The sequence below is a fragment of the Fringilla coelebs genome (genome assembly GCF_963513975.1).
Source record: "Fringilla coelebs genome assembly, chromosome: 3".
NCBI lineage: Eukaryota > Metazoa > Chordata > Aves > Passeriformes > Fringillidae > Fringilla > Fringilla coelebs.
The window spans coordinates 45,772,541-45,794,810 of NC_140030.1; the positions used below are offsets into that span (position 1 = coordinate 45,772,541).

General features: G+C 41.9%; 1 protein-coding gene across 1 annotated transcript; it reads right to left on the reverse strand.

Annotated features, from left to right (window-relative positions):
- Positions 1–13,892: 13,892 nt before the first annotated feature.
- On the reverse strand, positions 13,893–22,067 carry CD164 (CD164 molecule). Its single transcript, XM_084202345.1, has 4 exons — positions 21,856–22,067; positions 19,121–19,312; positions 17,936–18,016; positions 13,893–16,973 (listed from the first exon to the last, which is right to left on the reverse strand). The coding sequence occupies exons 1-4, from the start codon at positions 21,950–21,952 to the stop codon at positions 16,804–16,806; spliced, it is 540 nt and encodes a 179-aa protein (XP_084058471.1). The 5' UTR covers positions 21,953–22,067; the 3' UTR covers positions 13,893–16,803.
- Positions 22,068–22,270: the final 203 nt, after the last annotated feature.

Here is a 22,270-nt window from a genome sequence, read left to right on the forward strand (position 1 = left end):
GCACAGCTCTCTTCTAAGCTCAGAGATGCTGCAAAGACACTTCCTTACCATTTCATCTGTTATCATGTCTAATGTTTTTGCAAAACTCATGGTCAGGTTGGAGGGGCCCATGGAATAATGGTGAACCTATAGGAGACCTTGGTAACTGCAGATTTTAGGTAGAAATTCTAATTTTTTTCCCCACTGTCTTATGGGTATAATAGTGGTCTTCAAATAGAATTAATGTGAAACAAGTATCTGATGCTTGCTTGAAGCAAGAGTTTAGGAAGCATGTGTAGCCTATAGTATTCCTAATTCTGTCTTTGACTCAGAAGATGAATTACGACACTGCATCAAAATTTACTATTTCATAACTGACCAGAAGGTATGAAAGGGAAGACAGGCAGACATGAAGTGAAAAAGAACTAGATTGTTGTTTGGGAAGTGGTGGCATTTGTTTTCTTTTTTAAATTGGTATCTGCTTAAATGAAGCAGAACACAGCATGAGGTTTATAAGTTTAATTAAAGAAATACAAGATTAAGGACAAAAATTACTAAATTAAACTGAAGATGGATGGAAAGAAAAGCACATCACTGCTGTAAATGAAGATTATTAGGATTGGACAAACAGGCTATTGAGTGTTATTGTGGCTCATTAGCTGCACATGTCAAATTAAGGAAAGCAGAATGCATCATATTTGTTAACTTTAAAAGGGTAAAAAAATGGGCTTTGTGTTCTTGTCATTTTAAACCCTAATAAAATGCATAGATGTAGTTCAGCTGTACCAGGGAGATGCTAAATCATCAGAATATTTTACTAAATACTCAGTCAAAAATTGATTGAATGATTGCAAATTGGTGGATTTAAATAAGAACGAGAGCCATATTCACAGGATTTAAAAGGAAAGTCTGAAACTGAGAAAAATTATTGGGAGAATTAGCTTTTTTTAAAATTAGAAACCAGCTAACCTCACTCTGGCAGAGCTTTCTTGTGTTTGACTTTGGAATGGTCACAAAGATCTAAGAATTTGTATTCCACTGTCCCCCACTCCAAATGCAGAGGATCCTGGACCCTGCTTTTTCCAGTTTGAATGGCTGGGAAAGGAGAGAGGGCTGCTGAATCTGTGCCTGACATAGTAAGATGTATATATACACACATTTATGTTTCTGTTTAAAAGAAACAAAAATACCTTGCCTGGAAGGAAAACAAGCTTCATCACACACATTTGTGCTTTAGAGACAATGAAGGGATAAACAGATTAGTAGATGGACAAGTCCTTCTCATGTGTGAGAGATCAAGTTTTGCATTTCTCTGAGCTTATTTGCACGCAAGAATTTGAATTGCTGAAATGTAAATATAATTACAGATGTGCAGTTGTACCCATAGGAAACATCATCTTACATTTTCCCCTTTAGGGGACCCCTCTTGTCCATCCTCTTCCCATCTCTGCTTTATAAAAGGTCCAGCTTTTGTTAGAAGATAGGAACAATTCAATGCCACTTTATTCAAAACTCTCAGAGAGATTTACCTTTCCAGAAACTCACTTCTCTATAAAAGAGAGAATGACTGCTCTCATATTGTTTCTGTTATGTGCTTTCTATTTACAGGAAGCTCTTCAAAACAAAAAAGAGTGTCTGAATGCTGCTTTGTTTGAGAGGCAGCTCATGTCTGTAAGGAAAGCTCTTACAAAATCTCAAGCAGACACTGTCAAGCTAAAGAAATGGCTATGTAAACTGGTATCTGAATTCTCCTCTCCATCTCACTTGCTTTAATGAGCAATTTGCCTGCTGTTATTCTGTGAGAGAAATGGTTTAAAAACTAACTACACAATACAATTACTGGAGCTGGATGTGCATTTTATGGCATTGAAACAATGTATCTGCCTAGGGGTTCTCACCATCCCAGGCAGAGAAAACTAAGGAAAAAACCATAGCACCTTGGAAGAAGTTTGAGTCACATACCAAAATGACACCTACATTTACGTCTGTCATCAACAGTGCCAGATGTATGTTTTAGTAGTGCAAAACATACTACCAATATTTTATTCCACAGATTTAAAAAAAAAGTAAATTACAGATCTTGAGGTTATTAGCCTTCTACCCAATCATTAAGTTTCAAGGGAACATTCAGGATGTTGCCATTAAAACCAGAATAATTAATTACATAGTTTCTTGGTTGGGTTTTTTTCAATCTGAACACTTTCATGGATGTATCACTATGCCAGCAAGCTGCCTTTCACTTCTACACATGGCTGCACATGCTGAAATGCCCCATTCCTCAAAGTCAGACAGAAAAGCACACCCTTCACTTGCAATATACTTAATGCCAGGCAACATTGCTGTATGGAAAATAAGTCTTGTCAAACCAACCTCATTTCATTCCACTGATAAAATTACCAGTTAGATAGATAAACATTATGCTAGAGATGTAATATATATTTGGAAGGGCTGTGTGGGTTAGCTGCACATAAATTTTGTATTTTAAATTTCAGTATTTCACCACATCAATAAAAATGCTAAATGGATTGAGAGCTAGATTTTTTTTGACGTATAAAAATGCAGCATTTTCATTAAATTTAGTTGCTTTCTGATGGGTTTCTACAAGGGTTGGTAGCAGAGCTATCAGTATACATTTTTGTCAGCGGCTTGGAAATAAATATAAAATTATAGATTATAAAAATAACCAATGACATATTTGGGGAGGAATGTTAGTGAATTTGATAAGGCATATACAGTGAATAATGATGTGGGCAGAGCAGGAGGACAGAATCACACAGGTAACTCAGTAACTTGGTTCTCCCTCTGAGAGGCATTTCAGTGCCTGCTTAGATGAGGAATGAGAAGAAAGCAGGACTTGTGCAGAGCTGGGTGACTGCACCCCTGGGCCGGACAGGGAATTTAACAGACAGATGACTGGCTGTGTAGTGCGGTACTGGAAAAGATGGACGCTGCAACCTCCTAGTTTATAAAAAGGAGAGCAGTGCAGATACAGTGAAAAAGAGTTTGAAGCTCTCTGCACAACACAAAAATACTGCTGTCAGCTCCAGAGTGGACTACATAAAAGAGATGAGAAAAAAAATTACGGGAGTACAGTGAAGAGTTCCAAAAATTATTTGAGAGCTGCAGGAAATACTTTCTGGCAGAGGGCTCAATCTGTTTAGCTTGTCTGAAAGAAGAGTGACATGCCTACACTCTACAGATAATAATGTTGAGAGAGAAGATCAGACATTAAAAAGTACTTAGGGAAAGGTGAAGCTTCAAAGTTGAGGCCAGAAAAATTGAAAAAGGGGAAATTAGAAACCATGTTTTCAAAATGTGACTAAGCAATTACAATATGGCTAATGGAGTATCATCAAAAACAAATGCCTTTTTGGGAAACATGGATCAGCCAAACCAACTTACTCATTCCAGTACAAGGATAATGAAGGTAAAGGTGATATTAAAAATTCACATCTGGCAGATTGATTGTGCCATTCTGAGCTTATCAGTCTATGAAACTCCAACGTTAGTAAGGCTGAGAGAGCCCCCCAGTGAAAAATGTTTGGGCTGTGACTGCTTTAAATTCTACATGCTCAGATTTTTCAGCAGAGTGGAATTAATAAATTGGTTTTCTTCACTGACAAGCTGTCAATTTACTTTCAGAAGACCCACTGCATCCATCATCTTTCTAGCAGCAGTTTTTGTTGGTTTTGTTATCTTTTGGTTTCTTAACACCAGCTTCTGGTTCTTTCCTTTCTTTCTAATTCCTTTCTTACCATTATGATGATGGAATTTACCAACAGCAAGCTTCCAACCTTGCCTGTACAGGAGGGTTTGTCCTGATATGGGTGGCTTGTGATACCACTGCATTTGATTGAAGTGCAGATTCTAACATGTAGCCGTACTGTCTGTCTCTACAAACTGTACAAACACCAGTGTTTGAAAAAGCTGTGCTCATTTCCCTCCTCTTTCCTTTTTCATACATTGTTTTAAAAACAAGTTTCTCATGCAGAACTGAGGCTGGTTGCAGAAAGCAAATTACAACAGAATGAGGAAACTGGAAGCAACTGAACTTTTTATTTGCAATTGAATGAGTTCTCCACAGGAATGTTGTTTTGAGGCTTCTCTCTCTAACAAGCAATGATATAAACACAGCATTCTGTTTCTAACTTACCCTACCCTTTCCTTGTGCTCCCCATTTTCAAAAGCCAGATTTTATTTTGGGTTTAGGTCTGAGTGGGTTTTTAGATATTGGGATAATTCAGATTCGTTTACCAACAATTCATTATCTCCAGTACCAATGAAGACAATGTGAGACTGAGTCTCTCTTCATTCAGCTCAGCTGGGCATGACATCTGAGGATTGATCATCGGGGTTTAAAAGGAAATCAAAAAGATGGGTGTGGGAACTGGGATAAAGTAATTAACTCTGAAGTGTTTCTAATTGCATGTTTTAGAAACAAAAGCTGTTGGAAGTAGTATAGAGGAAGTTACAAACAGCCAAGGACTTCCAAGAGACAAGTAATCTGGCAATGAAAGCCAAAAACATGAAGCTGTTTGAAGAGAGGAAAGAAAAAGAGCAGAGAGTGAAATGCCTCTTTGAGGCAAGCTGAAAAACCTTCTAAAACATACTATATTCAACAATAAAGGGGACAAGAAAGAAATGCAGCAGATACACTCTTAATGCGAAGGTGAAAAAAGGAAATATTAGCATTTCTGAAGAGACGTCTCAAGTTTTAACACTGACCACATATCTGAGTGTATCCCTTCAAGTGTCTGAACTTCAGAGCCATCATCTTGCAGAAGGAGGCTTGGCACTGTGCTAGCCCCTGTCTGCTGGGGGCTTTAGGGTCATGGTCTACTTCTGGTGGCATCTTGTGCACCAGGCTCAGCATGGCCAGCTGGGCAAGGGAGGGGATTGTCCTGCTCTGCTCTGAGCTGGGGCAGCCGCACCTCCAGTGCTGGGGGCAGCTTTGGGTGCCACAATATAAGAAAGATGTTGAGCTGTTAGAGAGTGTCCAAAGGAAGCTACAAAGATGAAGGAGGAGCAGCTGAGGTCACTTGGTCTGTTCAGCCTGGAGAAGAGGAGACTGAGGGGAGACCTCATTGCAGTCTACAACTTCCTCATGAGGGGAAGAGGAGCAGCAGGCACTGATCTCTTCTTTCTGGTGACCAGTGACAGGTCATGAAAGAATGGCCTGAAGTTGTGTCAGAGGAGGTTCAGGTTGGGTATCAGGAAAAGGTTCTTCACTCAGAGGGTGGCTGGGCACTGGCACAGGCTGCCCAGGGAAGTGGCCACAGCACCAAGCCTGACAGAGTTCAAGAATTGTTTGGACAATGCTCTTGGGCACGGGTGCTGTGCAGAGACAGAAGTTGGACTCAAGGAAAATGGTGGGTCGCTTCCAACTCTGCTAATCAATATTTTATGATTCTATGTCTTTCTGCTACTTCTGAGGACCATCCTGTTGACCCTGGGTCGGTATCCTTGCTCTAGAAAGTGAGCAGTTTTCTCCATATTTAAGAGGTAAACTGCCTAAGAACTTGCATGAGATGCTGGTGTAGAGGGAATGGGTGTGCAATGTCAGACAGAACATGCTGGCAGCCCTGGAGAGACTGAGGGTGGTGTAGCTAAAGCAGCAGCTGGCTGGTTTGGTGGATCTGAGGGATTTGGATGCGCCCCAGCCCTCTGCTATAATGGTCATTTTCATCACCAAGATTAACAAGGAACTTTAGAGCCTCACTTGGACACTGCCTCCCTGTTGGGGCCATGTTCCTGGGTCTGCAGTGCCTGTGACATTTTCCAGGCAGGGCTTTGACACCAGTGCTGCAGAGCTGACAAACTGCTGTCCTTTAGCTTTATCTACTCTGCACTGGACATGAACTCTCTGCCCTTACCTCTGCTTCACATTGTTTCACATTGTCACACACTACAACACTGTTCCCCAAACTCTGGACTACCAAATGAATGTACTGGGAAGGGAACTGCTTTAATCCAGCCAGACCTCAAAAATGACATTAATTTTCATTAAACTGATGACATTGTACTGAACTGATGTATTGAGTCTAAATTTTAGTGCATATTTGCTAATAATTGATTTAGTGGAACTGAAACAGATCCACTCTTAAGCTTGTCTCCATGTGAAACTCCTTCAATTTAAAAATTGTTTTGGCCAAGTAAATACAATCTCTGTGTTTAGCACAGTTGGTAGAGTAGGCTCTTGGCAGTGAAATGTGGAGTGCTTCTTTTGTAGTATAGCCTGCAGGAAAAAAATACTGTTTGGAAACGACTTGATTACACTTTAACTAGATGAATCCATCTACGACAATTTTGCTGCCTCAAAAGCCTTCTTACCCTTGCTTTCTTGGTCTATTGAGAAAAAAGCCTTCTAAGTGTATCTGAGTGTTTCTCCCCTAAACGGAGCAAAATATATTCTGTCTTCAATCTTTTCCAGCATCAAGGTGAAAGCATGAATTGTTTGTTTTCCGGAGTCAGGATGACAAATGCCATTCTGCTGGAAATAATTTCTCAGGCTTCTGGCATGTTTTCTAAATAAAATCATATGAGAGACTTTTACACAGCCAGAGCAGTTGGTGCAGATACATGAGGCCACTGATTTCATAGATGTCTACCTTTGATGGGGCCCTGAACTGTTTTGCTTTGTTTAAAAAATAACCCTTCAAAAGATCAGAGATGTCAGCGGCTGTATCAGCCTTTGAGGAGAGCAGAACAGAAAAGGTAACTGCAGTGCTCATGCTTTTATTGCCACACAACAGTCCTAGCACCCATGCAGTCATTAACACTAACAAACCCCAAATATAAATTTAATTAGCAAATTACAATCTGTGTGAGAGGTGAGGGAAGAGGTGCTGGTTTTTTTCCACACACCTTTGCCCTGCAAATAGATGTAGGGCCTTGTCTAATTAGGGTTATCTGCAGAGTACAGTGAGAAAAAGGCCTCTTTATTGTTTTTATCTTCCTCCAGCAATGCCTGAAACCCAGATGTCCTATTAAACAATGAGAGTGCCAATTTGCACTATTCATGCTGTACTTTGCATTCAGAGGAATTATAGGTACGTTTAGCAAAGCTGTAATTATGGATTATTTCAACCAGAGAGAACTCATTCACTTGAGTGCACAAGGCAACATCTTCCCCTTTCAATCTAGGTCCCTGCTTTGAGGCAGAGCTATCAGATGATGAAGTTTTGTTGCTGCCATTAATCCTTTTACCACCTTTAAGATACAAAGCCGGTTAACCCAAGAGTGCAGTTTAAAACAGGAGACAGGTTGATGAACTGCAATGTCAAGTTGATGATCTGGAAGCTGCAGTTTCCCAGAGGAATGTGACTGCAGGTAAAGACAGGTTGTGAGTTATGTGTCCATGTCTCTGAACACCTCTTTAAACTTTGAAGGAACAGGCAACTTAAGCCAAACATAAAAGAGGAGACAACCTGCTCTGTAATAAAAGCATTTAGGTAGAGCAGAAAGACCAAACCTAACCTTCAGGCAAAGTCAGATAACTCAGAAGCTATATCTATGCTTTCTGACACCACAGCTGCTGGAGTAGCACAATTCACCCAGTTAATAACTTTAAACCATAACTTGTGTTGTCGTTTGATTTGCAGGGATATCATGGGAAATAAAAGTAGAGCTGCATTTAGGGGGGGAGGCAATTGGGAGACAACGGGTCCCAAGTGGTGGGAAATCAGGCTTCAGCAGTGGTGCTGTTCTTGGAACAGCTTACTTAGAAACCATGTGGGGCAGTCAAACAAGGCTGCATCCTTGTAATTCAGTTAGATATATGCCTATGACTGCAGGAGCTTTTTAGAGGCTTTCAAGACAGCAGTGAGAGGATTCTAGCCCTTAATTGAATTAACCTGGAATTTATACCTTTTGACAGAAATCTTTGTTCTCAGCTGTTTATTATGTATCTTTTAAAGGTAATGCCTATGTAATTAATGTAGTTTTTTAAGCTTGTTTAGGGATTTCTACCCCTACCTGTCTGAAGTTTTTTGCTTTTTTTCTGTGTTATTAAAATCCTACTGTCTGTCTGACAAATGCATGCTGAAAAATTGATAGGCAATACCCAAATTCCTAGTAAGTTAAGTACACAGAAAAAGTTCCAATGGTCTTTCAAGGTCCATTTCTATGAGTATAAAGAGTATAAAGTACAACAAATTTAATTACAGCTTCCTCCTGTAGGAAACTGAGAAATGCTTATTAGCATACTGCTGAAGACAAGACACAAGGCAAATCTGGAAAAATCAAGAAATAGGAGATCTCTTTACTTAATGCACAAATACACTTCACTTCTCTGGCATTAAGCCAATCAAGCTCAGGGGAAAAGTTGGTGCAAAACTTGTAAGTCACATTGACGCCACTGAGCACAAGAAGAGCAGCTGTAATAGGAGATTTTTTTCTCCTGCAGTTAGTTACTATTGTTAAAGATGATGCAGAGCTGGAAAAATTATCTGAGGAGCTTGGAGCTCTGCGCTCAACACAAGAGTGCCATCAAACTCTAGACACATAGCCTGAAATTCATCAAAACCCTGCAATGTATTGTAGCTACCTTTTCACCTGTAATATTTTTATTCCTATGTTTCATATTTAGCTGATACTGTGAAGTTTTGATTTATTTCCATTTCAAAAAGGTAGAAGGAAGTTTGCCCAGCTGTTGTCCCACAGTAAAAACAGCATAAGAAATAATTTTCCAGATAATAAGTCAATATTGAATGGCTATTTTTTTTAAGCATTAACACTAGTACTTCTGATAAGGCAATCCAGGCTTGCATCATGTAAAGGTTTGTCTTTGCTGTTAAATTGAGTGCACTGTGCTACTGACCTGACTTCAGAGCTATAGTACTTGGCCAGATCTATCTGTATAGGGGTGGCAATAGCTGTGTTGTGACTGTAAAGGAAAAGGTGTTTTTGAAACAGATCATGTCAACTACAGGAATTGCCCAGGTGGACAAAGACTTCAGCCAGTTTGTAAGAATAATCCACAGATTATTCTTACAGGGTCTGAGCTACATCCTCTAGGTATTTTCTCCAGTCCTCTTCCTTTCACTTTCACATCTTCCTCTTATTGTTCTCTTGTGTTGCTGCTCTTCTTCCTGGGTTCATGTGATGTTTGTGTAGGCAGCCCTCTCAAGCCCTGCTGCAGAATGAGTGAATACCTGATGCATCTGGCCAGACTGGGTCGTTGTGAACTCTGGCCAGCTGCTCTCCTGCTGCTTCAGCAGAAGGCCAGAGTCCCTTGGGCCTGCACCCTGAAATAATGCCAGAAACAGCTAACCACAGCTAACAGCTTGGATCATATCTGAAAAGTGTCTCAATTAACATATTAAGTGCAGGATTACAGATACACTGCAAAAACACTCTCATCTTTTAGCTATAGTTAGTGGGAGATGCTAACACAGGGTGAGGACCAGTACAATCACATCACATTGCACACAGATATAAATCAGGGCTAAATCACATCAAAGCTGACAGCAAGCAAAGCCTTTGAGTCAGTGGGAATTTTTTTTGGTAGCTGAAGGGTTGGTACTAAAGGGCTGCATCTCTGTTTTTCAGAAATTAAAGACTGGAATTCACTAGGGAATTTGGTGTCACTGGGAACAGATCGCCACCTTCTAACATGCCTCCATACCTTTTAATCTTGGCTTTCAACAGGACCAGAAGAAAAGACACAGTTGTGGGGAAAATAGTCTCATATAATAAAGTAGATTTGTGACAGCAGGAATCTTCTGCTCCACTGAGATGTCTCTTGCTGCAGCAATGAATGCTGATACATTCATTACTATGAATTGAAAGGACATGTGGTGAGCTGTAAAAATTGCAGAAAATTTCAGGTTTTGTGAGTAGTTGCAACTATTTGCAAATTTTTTTTTCTTGCCTTCTGTCAAGATCATCATGAATTGGTTTTTGCAGACTAAGCAATATGTTATTCAAATACACTATGCTGAATGTTCACAGCCTGGGGTTTGTTCTTTGTTTTTTTTTTGTTTCACTCTACCCTAACACTTTTCTTAGAGGTCAGAAACAACAGCTTTTGCATTTACTTGAGCTCTGCTTTAACTCTGTGTTAGTAACTCTTCAGGTTTTTCAGCTCAGGTACAAGCTGTCAGCATTATCAGCAATATCCTTTTAATTTTGACCCAAGGAGCATCAATGACAAAAGAGGAAACACTCTAAGACTAAAGACAGTAAGTAATGATGGCATTGATAATCAACTGATATGGTTGCAGAATGAGCAGATTTTTTGCTAGTCTGCAAGCTGTGATTTGTATAAAGACCCAGGCAGGTTTCATGTGGACAGTAAGTCAAAGCCCTTTGAAGATTTATCTTCAAGAGGAAGGTGACAATATGAATCATTAGTAAATGGGGAAAAGAAGTTCCCAAACCTGACTAAGGAAAGGGAGCAGGAAGGAGGTATTTAGTTAGCAATGGTCTAAGAGGTAATTTTTTTGAGTACTGTACCATGATTAATGGCACTTTTTATATGTTACTTATGCTTCCAGGTGCCTAGCAAATGGAAGGAGAGAACAGCATATAGGATATTACTACACCTAAGTGAAAAGTCTCTTCCTACTGTCATCATGTAGCTACAGCAACAAAGGCTGGTCCAGAAGTAAACCTAAATGTATTTTATAATCATTCCAGAAAATGCCACTGAACTGACAACATTGAAGTAAGAGAAGAAAAACTCACACATAAATCAAAGAGAGGCAGTAACACTCCAGTGCTGTGCACATGTACTTCAATGCATGTGGATGCAGCGTTCAATACCAGCTCCAGTCATTCAATCTGCTAATCCATTACAGGTACTGGGTGATACAGAACTCCCTCCTGAGCAGGAGCAGCACTTCATGTACTCCCTTCACAGACAGTGCAGCACAGTACAGAAAGGCAAGGTCATCAGCTGAAACTAAAAGGCTTCCTTTGATTGTGGTAACCTTGGAACACGGTGGTGCAAAACACAGCTAGGTACTGACAGAAAACATGTCTGGTGTTTTGGTTTTTGTTTTTTAACTGCTTTCCTATTGGAACCCTTGCCTACCACATCCTGCCCAATGCAGTGCTCTCATCCCCAGAGGCTGCTGCCTGCACACTAAACCTTTCATGTCTGTTTAAAGATGACTCATCAAAAGTGTTATCTCGACCTGCCCCAGCACCTTCTCTGCTCTCCACCTAGAAAGGGGAAGAAGTGCAGCTCCTTTCACAATGCTACACTACCTAAAAGAAAACAGAAGATATTCATAAGTATATCTGCATTTATCTTGCATTGAAAAAAGCTTGCTTTTATAGCCTAGCCAATAAAGGTGTCAGTCATCTTCCAGAGATGCATCAAATTGTATTGCAACTTTTGATCAGTGACAATACTAATCTATGTGTCTTTTGGCATCATCCACATGCCTGGATGCTTGTGAACACAAACAATCAAACACTTAAGCACTATTTTTATAAGTAACTAAGACCTAGAATTAAATTCAGGCAAAACTTAACAGCATTGCATTGGTTAAGCACTGATTAAAAGAGCTCAAAGTTGCATTAGAAATGCTGCAGTACATAGAGATACAGGATTCCTAGAATAGGGCTGACATCCTTCACCATTACTCAAGCAAGTTTTAATTCATGCAGGCTTGCTACTACATTGAAACAAGTAACTTGTTTGCCAGAATGCTGTGGAATCAGCTATCAAATAACCTCAGTTCTTTTTAAGGTATGCAATAAATGAAGGATAAGGTGAGTGATAACTATCCAAGGTCAGTTGTCACTAGAGAAGCCATCAAATGTGATTTTAGCACACTCCAGAAACGAAATGCCAATTTGGAAGTAGAGCAATAGCATCAGTATGAAGCACTTATCTGCCACTGCAGTAGCAAAAAGGGAAGGGCTGTCTCCAGTAATCACAGCTTCTTGTTAAAACACCTGAAGTATTACTCAATATAGCAAAATTCAAAAACTATTTTAGGAAAAATATTATACCTACAGGAGATAGTCTTCAAAGAGCAGCAATAACACAGACTGGTACTATAGGGATAAACGACTGTACACATACTTTCAGTGGTGCATTGTAACAAAAACTGAACTTAACTGCGTGCAGCAGATGGATGATTTTCCAGAAGGCATAGAAATTTTAATAACATCAGGAAGCTCTAGGTTTTCTTCATTCCCATACAGCCTTTCCAGAACTACAGCTATATTTTTGCAATTTCTCATCATATACAACTGAGTCATGTCAATACACATTCCTACTTGATAAACTACCCACATAAGCATCAAGGTCATGATGTGAAATTGAGGTTTCTTCCCCCAGAGCTGGTTATCATTTCAGTCAGTCAGCAACCACAGAACTGCACACCCTCTGTTCTCTTGCTCAAGCATACTGATAAATTCCCTGGCATGTGGGGACTGAGGGAACTGGCAGATGAAGCTGCTGTCCATCATATTTGAGAAGTCAGGGTAGTCAGGTTTAGTTCCCACAGACTGGAAAAGGGGAAATATAGCCCCATTTTTAAAAACAAAAATAAAAAATGAAGGCCCAAGGAACTACAGGCTGGTCAGTGTCACCTCGGTGCCTGGCAAGAAGATGGAGCAAATCCTCCAGGAATCTGTGCTAAGGCACATGGAAAATAAAGAGGCAATTGGTGACAGCCAACACAGCCTCATTAAGGGCAAATCATGCCAGACCAATCTGGTGGCTTTCCACAATGGGGTTTACAGCATTGGTGTGTGAAGGAAGAGTGACAGACATCACTTACCTGGACCTGTGCAAAGTATTTGACATTGTCCTGCATGACGTCCTTGTCTCTGGAGAGACAAGGATGTCTCTCCAATTGGGACCAGTGTGTTGCTTAACATCCTTGTCAGTGACAGACATTGGGATCAAGGGCACCCTCAACAAGTTTGCCAATGACACCAGGCTGTGTGGTGCAGTGGACACACTGGAGGGAAGAAGGGATGTCATCCAGAGGGACCTTGGCAGGCTCAAGAGGTGGGACTGTGCAAACCTTGTCATGTTCAATAAGGCCAAGTGCAAGGTCCTGCATCTGGGTCGGTACAATCACAAAAATACAGGCTGGGCAGTGAATGGACTGAGAGCAGCCTTGAGCAGAAGGACTTGGACATTTTGGTCAATGAGAAGCCCAACCTGAGCTGGCAATGTGCACTCACATCCCTGAACAATTGTGTCCTGGGGTGCATCAAGGGAAGTGTGATCAGCAGGTGATGGAGGGTGATTCTTGCTCTCCACCCTGTTCCTATGAGAACCCACCTCAAGTACTGCATCCATCAGACCTGCAGGAGTGAGTCTAGAGGTTGCCCAGAGCAGCTGTAGATACCCCATCCCTGGATATGTTTAAGCTCCATCCAACCTGGCCTTGGAGCAACCTGGTCTAGTGGAAGGTGCTTCTGCCCAGGGCAGGGGAGTTGAAACTGGATGATCCCCAAATTCCCTGCCAATAGCAACCACCCCATGGTTCTATGCAATCAGAAAAGAAATAAGCCTCAGAGCAGTAGCTTTTTCGTTAAAGTTCTAACAGCCTCTGTGCAAACACAGCAGCCCCTCTTCCACCTGACATCCAGTATCACAAACTTTGCTTAGAAGGAGGAGTATTAAGTCTCACAGATTGTTCCAAGCGTAACACTTAATGCACACATTGCTCCTCTTTGGCTTTAAGCAGAAAACAAAAATTAAGCCAACATGGAAAAACATGACCTGAATGAAAATTCTTTTTGAGATAATTCTAAATCTGAATCAGTAATGTCAAACACAAAGTTACTATTATTTTTAGGGGAACTAACTCTTCAAACCTTGCATTCTTCCTCTTTCCCTTAGTATTTCTCAATTCCCACGGGAAACAGCTCATCTCCCAGTCACCAAGCAGACATTCCTCTTGGGGACTGCTCACATTAAAAGAAGTTCACAGGTAAAATTCCATTCAACAGATTTTATTTATCAATTTGGTTTTGCGATTACAACTGCTTCAGTTTTCTTCCACTGAAGACAAGATACAAACTTTTACAGCAACACTTGCAGAGAACATTCTTAAGGTAACAGCTTGATATTTGCACAAATTGGCTTCAAGAAAAAGCCAGATAACTTGAAGAGTCACTAAGATTCAGTGCCTAAAACTGATTTAGGGGCAAGTACAACTACAGATCTATGAGCTACCTTCCACTTCAAAACACAAGGCCAAGAAAAACTGCAAGTTGTTACTTCATTTTTTTGCTAGTACACAGCACACACCAGCTGATACTGCATTTCACAGAGGAGTAATTGCTTTCAACAGTGAGGCAGCCAAGCACATGGTGAAGATGTATAACCCAGCCTCCCCTACCCCCAGACAACTAAAAGGGAAACAATTCAAGCCACAACTCTGAACTGTGGAATTACACCTTGCAGGCAAGGCTAATGAGCAAGAGGTGTGTAGTGCAGGCCTTCCAGAATGTGACTAAATTGATACAGCACAAACTTGAGTTTTTCAGAGAGGCATTTGTATATGCCAGAGATCCTGGGTTTCCTAAAGTCTTGGAAAATGGCAATTGCTGGCACCACAACAAATTTAGTAACTAAGGCAAGGTACCCCTTCTACCCTTTAAAACAAAATTTGAGGCAAACAAGTAAGCAATTTTAAGGCACTTTAAACATTATTTTTAGTTTGCTTTACCAGCATACTTTATCAGCAACCTAAATCAGGATAAGCAAAGCTCATGAATAAGCATTTCAGCAACATTTTACAGAGCAACCTCTTTGTGGCAGTGTTTTCCATGCTATAAAGTGTTCAGTAGGACTTTTCTGCAAGTTTTCCAAAAGAGCCCTTTGAGGCCAAAGTTGTATACTAGATGTAGTTTGCTTCGCTGTGCTGTCATATTTCAAAAGAGGATCTTGTTCACTTCAAAGCACAGAATACAAGCTCATGGATTTTTTTTTTTAACAAATGCAGTAAGATAGTTCTTAGATAGGGAAAGGACAGATTTAAATGATTTCACAATAAGGCCAAGGATATACCATCTAGCTCACACACATGCTGTTGCTGAAAACTGGCTGCTCACTGCTGTTTTCATAAACCTGAGCTGATTGTCTTATTTTTGTTTAGAAAACCAAAAGCTAATGAACTCAAAGATACAGTACTGGTGAGCAACCTGTGCACTTTGTAGCAATTTGAGTTTTCTATGCAGCACAATAGAAACAATGCCATTCAAACTAGAAGAACAAAAGAAAGCAACACTGTACATCTCAAGTTTCCAACTGAAATGCATTTAATTTGCTTCATAATTCAAGTCCCACTGCCATATCTGCTATTTTTGTATTGGGTGCCAAATTCCAGTCAAGTCAGAGCTAGTAAGACAGTACTACAGGTTATCCCAAAACTGATGATCAAGGGATATCATCAGAAGCTACGCATTATGTGCTACCTCCACTACTTGATTTTATCTCTACTTCCACTTTTCCTGTGGGTTTATTTTCACAGGTGCTCAAGTCAGTCTGCGTTGGAGATGACGTACCTTTGATACTCAGATCACATGGCTGACCCAGCCAAGAAAGAAAAAAAAAAAAAGCCCTGAACTATTTGGCTGAATAGATTTCCTTAACCAGTTCACTGCAAGGTGACACGAACCTGAAGCCAAGAAGGGGATAAGGGACAGAAAAAAGCTGTAGCCTGTGGTCTCAGGATTACAGCAATCCTGACTAGGATCAAATCAGCAGATCCTCTGAACAACCCTTAACTGCTCCCTCAGCAAGCAGACATACAGGAGGGTAATAAAGAAAAACAACAACAACCCAAGCTCCTGAAATTAATTGCAACGAGTTTTAAGAACCGTTTGAATAACAAAAACATCAGGATTTCCCACACATCAGTATTTCAAGTATAAATGTAAGCTGTTGCCTTTTTATACAGGGAGTGAACTGAATTATGTCACTAGTTTTATGGTTGGCCTTTGCAGGCCAGAACAAAAGGTAAACAAGCCAAAGCTTCTGCTTGTGGCTGAACATTGCTGTACCGTACTCCTTACTCTAAAACAAAATCACTAAGGGACAGTGATTCTAGGGAAATTTTTTTTTTAAACTGGAATGCTCAAGTCACATGTATTCTATATTCCTATGTAAAGTAAATACTTGGAAGTTCTATTTATCTTTGATATAGCTGGGACATGCTATACTGAAATTTAGTCTTTTAAGGCACTAATATTTATTTCCCCATTAGAAGGATTATTCCTACATCCACCCTCAACATTAATTGGAAATGGCAAAGGAATTCTGTTTGGAATGAAGTATTTTATGAGGCAACTCTTATTCTTGTGAAAAAAAAAAAAAAAAAAAGGGTTATGCTATTCTGTTAAGACATTATCTAATTCTACATTTTTGTCCATCTTTCTAGCAACACACTGTAAGAGCCATAAGCTACTACAAACCTATTTCACTCCCTGAAATCAGTCACCAATAATTCACATCTTGATAAAACTGAAGGGATACTGTATCAGGTGTTGTTTATATTAGCCTTCAGAATAAGTAATTTTAAGATTGTCTACTGGACAGTGTTGCCACTGAATAAGAATCTCTGAACATTCTACATTTGGCATATCAAGAAAAGTCCCACATCAGCAGCCACTAAAGGAAAATAAAACAGCCATTAGAACCCATGCAGCATATTGCAAGTAATCCTGTTGAAGAGATTCATATCACTTCTTGCCAAGTATAATGTTGCAAAAATATTCATTTGAAGTCTTCTTTTAGAGATTTAAAGGATATTATGAACTGCTGTCTTCCACGAGCAACAGAAAATATTTTGGTTCAGTGAACTACAGGTGTTGGGCTACTAGTCCATTACCAAGGGGCAGGTCCTAAAGCGTGTGGTAATTTCGGTCTTTAGATCTGCAGAATTTGTACAGAAAGAAAATAACAGCCTGCAGACCCAGAACAAGGACAATTCCACCTATGAAACTCGCAGCATCAAACGTAGATTTGCGTGGAACAGGTACAGGAGCCACAGTAGTAACAGTAGTATTTGAACCTGTTAAACACCAAATTAGAAACTGTAAGTGCACGATGCTCACAACAGTTCTACTGATTTTAGTGCTGGATTCCTTGTATTAGGATTACTCAAAAAATCAAAACACCAATAAGAAAACAAAAAATAATTGAAAGTGAAGCCATGCCAGCATCTGAATTTAGATTACTGGTACTGAAATTCTGATTAAATTCTGTTTGTACAAGGCTAGAGCTATTTATAGACAAACCGCTCTGGATCTCAAAACTGAGCAATACCCAGCTGGACTTTATTTGTACTTCAAAAAGCCAAAGCCCTTCTCCAGTTGCTGCTCCTTCCTCCAGGTTTTTTTTTTTTTGTTTGTTTGTTTTTTTTGTTTTTTTTGCTTAAATTTAACACAAATTGTTATCTTCCATCTACTGTACTTTACCCCAAGAGTTAGGGTTAAAAAACCAGCTGAAGTCACAAATACAAAGCTGGAAATAACAGCCATCTGCTGATGGGTAGTTTTAAAGAGCTTTGCTTTGTGAGACCTTTTTATGAAATGGCATACTTAGGACAGACTTGAAAATAAAATACTTCAGCTTACTCCCATCACTGTAGCACAATTTCATCGAACAAAAATAAAAAGAAACCCATCCCATTATTATTATGCTGCAAAAACAAAGTATGACCTCCCAAAGACAGGGGAGTTAACAAGGGAGTTCCAACCATACCATTAAAATCATCCAGCTGATCTCTTTTGACCAACATGTTTCTAACTTTTCACATCTCACCAATTAGCTCTATTTCTCAGGCTTTATAACCTTGCTACTTGCATACATCACCTTAACAAAATTAGACTTGCCATTAAGTTAGAAGTGACAACACCTGACACACAGATACTACTTTAATGGTGTCACTTGGTGAGTCTTTCAAGATAACACCTAGAAAGCACCCTGATTTATGAGCAATTAACACTTTAATTGTGGCAGTTGTAGCCTTACCTGCAGCAGTGGCTGGCGTGGTGGCTGAAGTCACGGTAGTTTTAGGCAGAGGAGCATGAGTAGTTGCATTGGTGACGTTGGCTGTTTGAGAGAAGACAGTACATACACACCATGAACTCCAAAGCAAAGTCTGCAAGCACTGACGTTCCCATACAAATGATTTTTCCTGTTTTGCTTTAACAAGGACAACCTTTGCCCCCAGTCTGTATCCCACACAATTTAGGTGGTGAACTGCATGGCATTAAGCCAAGGTGGTGCAACAAGGATTATTTTCAAACTTGCTTACTACTGTTACCTAAATACTTCAAGGTTCTCCACAGATCAGTGATTCTTTGTTCAGACAAATCAACTATTTTTTCAAGCACTCATTTAAATGCTGGTATTTTAACAAGAATCAAGAGATCTGCTACAAGACAACTGAGAATCTGTATCAAGGCAAAGGACTTTCATTAAACTTTCATTAGAATCAGTTAGTATTAATTGTACTAAAAAAGTAGCAAATCTAATACCTCAAGACAGGAGATACACACTCTTTCTTCTCCTGTCCTCCAAACACTAAGTGTGAATGCCATCATTGGAATAAAACCACTCACCTAAAAGAAAACTGTCTCCTAAAAACTTTAATAATCAAGCCACATAAGCTGGGTCTCTGACCTCTCCCCCTCCCCTAAAGATTAGTATTACTAAAAATTAATCAGTATTCCACTAGGGGCCTGGGACAAGTGTCAACATCAGTGGGTTTACTCAAAGCTAATCACATCACAATACTATACATTAGGCTGTTCTGAGGCTAATCAAGTACTGACTTGTTACCCCCCAGCTCCCTTGAGCAAGTTTTTAGAGAGTAGGTGACTTTTTAAAAAATAATTTTACTGTGGAGATGGCAGAGAAATTTTTGAGAAAAACAACCAAAAAAACCCCAAACTCCTAAGAATTCATAATTAGTGGCAATTACTAATTCAATTACCACAGAGCCAATATTTTAACACAGAAAATGCTTCCTGCCAACATAACTAAGTTTTCTAAAATACACTTCTTCCAAACCTTGTAACCTTTTATGCATTCTGCACATCAGATTTTTAGTAGCCAAGCTACTACAGTGAACTTTGGAAGAAGCCCCTGTCTTTCCTGCTATTCACCAGCTCCTAATTTCCTGCCATTCTGAGTTCAGTGCTTCTGTATTACCTATAGGAGTAGGAGGAGTGGTGGCAGAACTGGCTGTAGTAGCATTGGAAGACGCGGTGGTCACATTGGAAGATGCTGTGGTGGCATTGGAAGACGGTGTGGTGGCATTGGTGGGTGTTACAGTGACATTGGAAGCAGGTGTTACAGTGACATTGGGCACAGTAACACTGGTAGAAGGAGAAACTGTGGAAGCTATGAAAAAATAGTTACATTAGAGAGATTAATGACAGCATTGAACTAAAATCCAACCCAACAAAACATCAGCAGGCAAAGCTTTAGGAATTTCATACAGCACCGAGTTCTACTGTAGTTTGAGTTTGAAATTACAAAGCTTTTGAATCCACCATACTAACATCAAAAATTGCATGAGTGAATACATGAAAAATCTTGTCACAGACAGCCCAATCAAGCCTGCATTCAACTGGCAACTGAAGATTCCTCAAAGCAAACTGGAGTAAGAAGAACCCTACTGTCCAAGCAGAAACTGTGCATGCTTTACACAGGAGAGCACTAGGTACAGAGCACTGCTTCCCAGCCTCACTGAGACTGAACCTGAGCTTTAGGTAAAGCAGCTGGCTATAAATACAGTAGAAAACAATCAAAGTATGGGAAATAAAGACAAGAACCTGGAGAAATGCATGTACACATGCATAAAAAGGAGAGCAGAAAAAAGTCAATCTATTTGTATCTTGATCACAGCAGAAGCCAGCAACCTAACCAGTCCAGCTGCTTTTTTACGTTAATCTCAGGTCAAACATTGTTACCTTAAAAACACAACAAAACATCCATTAACTGGATCAAGTAAGATCGTCTCATAATCTACAGTTTTACCACATTAGTTTTAATTGAGACTTACTCATACAGCCATCATACTCAGCAAACCCACATACAACCCACAACTCCTTCTGTTGCATGCTCTCCAGCACATTTCACATCATATCCACCCACTCCAGGCACCTAGGGGTGACCTTTCACTTTTCTCCATGAAAGGAATGCTGCTATCCACAGATCTTTGGCAGGCAGCACGCTCATTTACCTCTCAAATAACAACTACAAGTACATTAACTAACCTGACTATCTGAAGTAAGGCCTTGTGGATTCAGGCTTTCTCTTGGTTATGGCTCTACTATCAGGTCAGAAAGGCTGTCACATTTCCTTTCACATAAGAAGATATGAAAAGACCTTTGTGGGTTTGCATCAGTGAGGTCTGTAAGAGCTGCCCTATTCCCTTCAGGAAGGCAGCACTCAAAGCACTTCAAGAGCTCTATGATTGTTTCTCAATAACAGATTTCAGGGGGGGAAAAATCAGTCAATTATGATGGATATACATCTGAGGAATGATCACAGCACACACAACAGCCTCTGACAAGTGAATAACCTTCACTTTTGTAGATTCCTCACTGGTATGTGGAAAATTTAGCACAGCACATCTGTTAAGGCAGGAAGACAGCTGGTAAAGCCAACTTATACCAGGTACACTAGGACTTCTAATTTAGTTTCAAGAACAGCCCTCCCAGACTAACATGGGGAAGCATCAGATTTGCAAGAGTCAAAGATGAGATTTTTTATCAATGAGCTGTTAACTTCAGAATCTGTGGCAGGGTCTCAAACATCGCCTCAATGACACCTCCTGCTGTAAAAGGTTCTGTGGGGTCTTTTACATGGGATAACAAGTTCCCCAACTCTCCCCATCAGCAGATGCCTGCACTTCACTGAAGAAAAAAAAAACAAAAAGAAAAAGACTCTGATACCACGAACTCAGCTTTTCAGCCTAGCCAAGATGACGTTTGCTCCCAAGATAAACCCGCTGTACTGGCTCTCGCACAGGGTAAATTCGGATACTCCCCTTTCACTGGAGGAGGAAACCAGGAGCCACGGGAGGGGTCTGGCCTGCCGGCCCAACAGCGCCCTCTCCCGTCGCAGCGGAGCGATTTTGTTAGCAATTTTGTGCTAGCCCCCGGCGGAGCAGTCCCGGGGCAGCCCAGGCTGCCGCTCCCGCAGGGTGTCCCGCATCCCGCCGGCGGGGCAGGGCTGCAGGAGATCCCTACGGGCTGCAGCAGCGGTGACCGGGTACCCACGGCTGCAGCCAGCGCCACCACGGAACTCGACCAGGGAACACTGAAGCGCCTCCAGACAACTTTTTGTTTTGTCTTTTTTGTTGCCGTCTCCGCGTTTTGGGGCTCGCGTCACATTTCGGGGCTCTCGGCCCCGCAAACACTTTGGCAAACAGCTCACGGGGCCCGGGCTGTGGGCAAACCCGCGGGACGAGTAACGGGGCTCACAGCGGTTTGAGGAACACGCGGCGGCAGGGCCAGAACGACACGGCTGCACCAAGGCACCCCCGCTCCCAGAAGCGTTCCAAGGGTGCGCGAAGCAGCCGCGCACGGTTCCCTGGCACCGGCTCCCTGCCCCAAGGGGGGATAACCCAGGATAACGGGTCCCAGACCCGCGCGAGCAGGAGAGCGGCCCAAAAGCTCAGCGGGCTGCGGCCGCTGCGCCCAGGAAGCGGCGGCGGCCGAACGAGCGCCGGGGGAACGCAGGGCGGCTCCCGGGGGTCCCGGGGCTCCGCGGCGCTCCCGCCTTCGGAGGGTCCGGCAGCAGGCGCGCACCGACGGACAGCCCCGCCGGGCTCGGTGCGCGGAGCCCGCCTCGCCCCCCACAGCGCCGGGCACGGGGCGGGGCTGCCCCGTCAGCAGCTCCCGAGGAAAGGAGGGGGGAGGGCGCGGATCACTCACGGTCGGTCGCCGTTGCGATCGCGGCCAGCCCGCAGAGGCAGCACGCCACGGAAACGACGGCGAGCGGGAACGTAAATGTCGTAAGTGTCCGGCCCATGGTGGCGATGCGGTGAAACGAGGGGGCTGCGGCTCCCGCTCCTGCTCCTGCTCGGCACTTCCCTTCCCTGCCCCGCTCCGCTCCGCTCCCGCTGCGCGCCGCCGCCCCGCGCCGCGTCACGTCACGGGAGCGCCCCGAGCTGGCCCCGCCCCCTGCCCGCGGCGGCGCTGTGGTTCCTCCCGGCTTCCTCGTGCCCCCCCCCCCCCATCCGGCGGGTAATGGAACGGTCCGCGTTGCGGCGTTGCTCCCCCACGTGACCCCCCGCGTCCCCGGGAGGGAGCAATTCCCGCGCGTCACGTGCGGAAACGTCACCACGGA

Bases quoted from the DNA above. Each gene is read 5' to 3' on its own strand.
- CD164 (XM_084202345.1), bottom strand. From the start codon at position 21,952: ATGGGCCGGACACTTACGACATTTACGTTCCCGCTCGCCGTCGTTTCC. The intron at 18,017-19,120 runs GTAATACAGAAG...TCTCTCAAACAG, and splicing joins CACTCCTCCTACTCCTATAG to CCAACGTCACCAATGCAACT. The intron at 16,974-17,935 runs GTAAGGCTACAA...GGTGTTTAACAG, and splicing joins CACGCCAGCCACTGCTGCAG to GTTCAAATACTACTGTTACT.